Source organism: Mandrillus leucophaeus, unplaced genomic scaffold, assembly GCF_000951045.1.
Source record: "Mandrillus leucophaeus isolate KB7577 unplaced genomic scaffold, Mleu.le_1.0 Scaffold119, whole genome shotgun sequence".
Taxonomy (NCBI): Eukaryota; Metazoa; Chordata; class Mammalia; order Primates; family Cercopithecidae; genus Mandrillus; species Mandrillus leucophaeus.
The window spans coordinates 3,057,136-3,059,009 of NW_012100209.1; the positions used below are offsets into that span (position 1 = coordinate 3,057,136).

Below are 1,874 nucleotides of genomic sequence, written 5' to 3' on the forward strand. Positions count from 1 at the left end.
CAGGGAGGACGCGCTCCGCCCCCTTCCAATCCGGCCAATGGGCGCCCGGGCAGCGCACGGTTTGCCTCCGCCTCCGCCAGGGAAACTTGGAGGAGGAGAAAAGTTTGTACAGAGGGTGGAAAGGCGAGAGCGCAGCTCCAAGCCCGGCAGCCCGAGAGGAAGATGAACAGCCCCAGGCCAGAGCCTCGGGCAGAGTGGACCCCAAGCCGCCCCCAGGTAGCCAGGAGCGGCCTCAGCGGCAGCCGCAAACTCCGGTAGCCGCCCGTGCTGCCCGTGGCTGGGGCGGAGGGCGGCCAGAACTGGGGACCGAGGCTCCGCGCCACCTGCGCGCGTGGCCTCACACCTGAACGCTGTCCTCCAGCGGACGAGACCGGCGGGCACTGCGAAGCTGGGACTCGTCTTTGACGGAAAAAAAAAATAGCGAACAAGAAATCCAGCACCATTCTTCACTGACCCATCCAGCTGCCCCTCTTGTTTCCCAAGTTTTTGAAAGCTGGCAACTCTGACCTCAGTGTCCAAAAATCGGCAGCCACTGAGACCGGCTCTGAGAAGCCGAAGGTTTGGCAATTTCCAGACTGAGCGGGACAAGGTGAAAGCAGGTTGGAGGCGGGCCAGGACATCTGAGAGCTGACCCTGGGGGCTCGCGAGGCTGCCGCCGCTGCTGCTGCTACAGGTGAGATGGCGTTGGGCTGGCATTGGGGTCAACGGGTAGCGAACGCGGAGATGCGGCGCTCGCCGAAGAGAGCCAAGAAGGGAAGAGCGCGCTCTCCAAATTGCTTTTGTAACTTGTTTTCAGTGAGAATTTCATTGACTCAGAATCTATCGGGAATAGCAATAGGGAGCTACTTTTCCCTTGAGATGGCTCTTATTCATCTTGGCAATGGAGTGAGTTGGGTTGAGGGGAGGAAGAGGAATGGGAGAAGCAGTTTATAAATATTAATGTCAGCAAGAGTGTGCTGCTGGCAGGACGTATCAGGAGCCTAGAGATTTTGGTGGCCGCAGTTGGTAAGTGGCTGCAATCCAGAAAGTAGGATCGAGTTGCTCCCCTTGGCTTATCAGTGTATCGTTTCTTGGGCGCGGGTCTAACACCTTACAAGTGGTAATTTCCGCTCACGGCAGCTTTGTCTCTCTTCTACCATCCCCAGACCCAGCCTTGCACTCCAAGGCTGCGCACCGCCAGCCACTATCATGTCCACTCCCGGGGTCAATGCGTCCACCTCCTTGAGCCCCGACCGGCTGAACAGCCCAGTGACCATCCCGGCGGTGATGTTCATCTTCGGGGTGGTGGGCAACCTGGTGGCCATCGTGGTGCTGTGCAAGTCGCGCAAGGAGCAGAAGGAGACAACCTTCTACACCCTGGTATGTGGACTGGCTGTCACCGACCTGTTGGGCACTTTGCTGGTGAGCCCGGTGACCATCGCCACGTACATGAAGGGCCAATGGCCCGGGGGCCAGCCGCTGTGCGAGTACAGCACCTTCATTCTGCTCTTCTTCAGCCTGTCCGGCCTTAGCATCATCTGCGCCATGAGTGTCGAGCGCTACCTGGCCATCAACCACGCCTATTTCTACAGCCACTACGTGGACAAGCGGTTGGCGGGCCTCACGCTCTTTGCAGTCTATGCGTCCAACGTGCTCTTCTGCGCGCTGCCCAACATGGGCCTCGGTAGCTCGCGGCTGCAGTACCCAGACACCTGGTGCTTCATCGACTGGACCACCAACGTGACGGCGCACGCTGCCTACTCCTACATGTACGCGGGCTTCAGCTCCTTCCTCATTCTCGCCACCGTCCTCTGTAACGTGCTTGTGTGCGGCGCGCTGCTCCGCATGCACCGCCAGTTCATGCGCCGCACCTCGCTGGGCACCGAGCAGCACCA

The 1,874-nt window shown here is 59.7% G+C and overlaps 1 protein-coding gene across 1 annotated transcript in view; it reads left to right on the forward strand.

The window, feature by feature from the left end:
* The first annotated feature begins 95 nt into the window (after positions 1-95).
* The window catches only part of PTGER4 (prostaglandin E receptor 4 (subtype EP4)), a 20,248-nt gene continuing 18,469 nt past the window's right edge, over positions 96-1,874 (forward strand). Inside the window, 2 exon segments of the mRNA XM_011966275.1 lie at positions 96-673; positions 1,146-1,873. Of these exon segments, the coding sequence (XP_011821665.1) occupies positions 1,189-1,873 (685 nt within the window). The 5' untranslated portion in view covers positions 96-673; positions 1,146-1,188.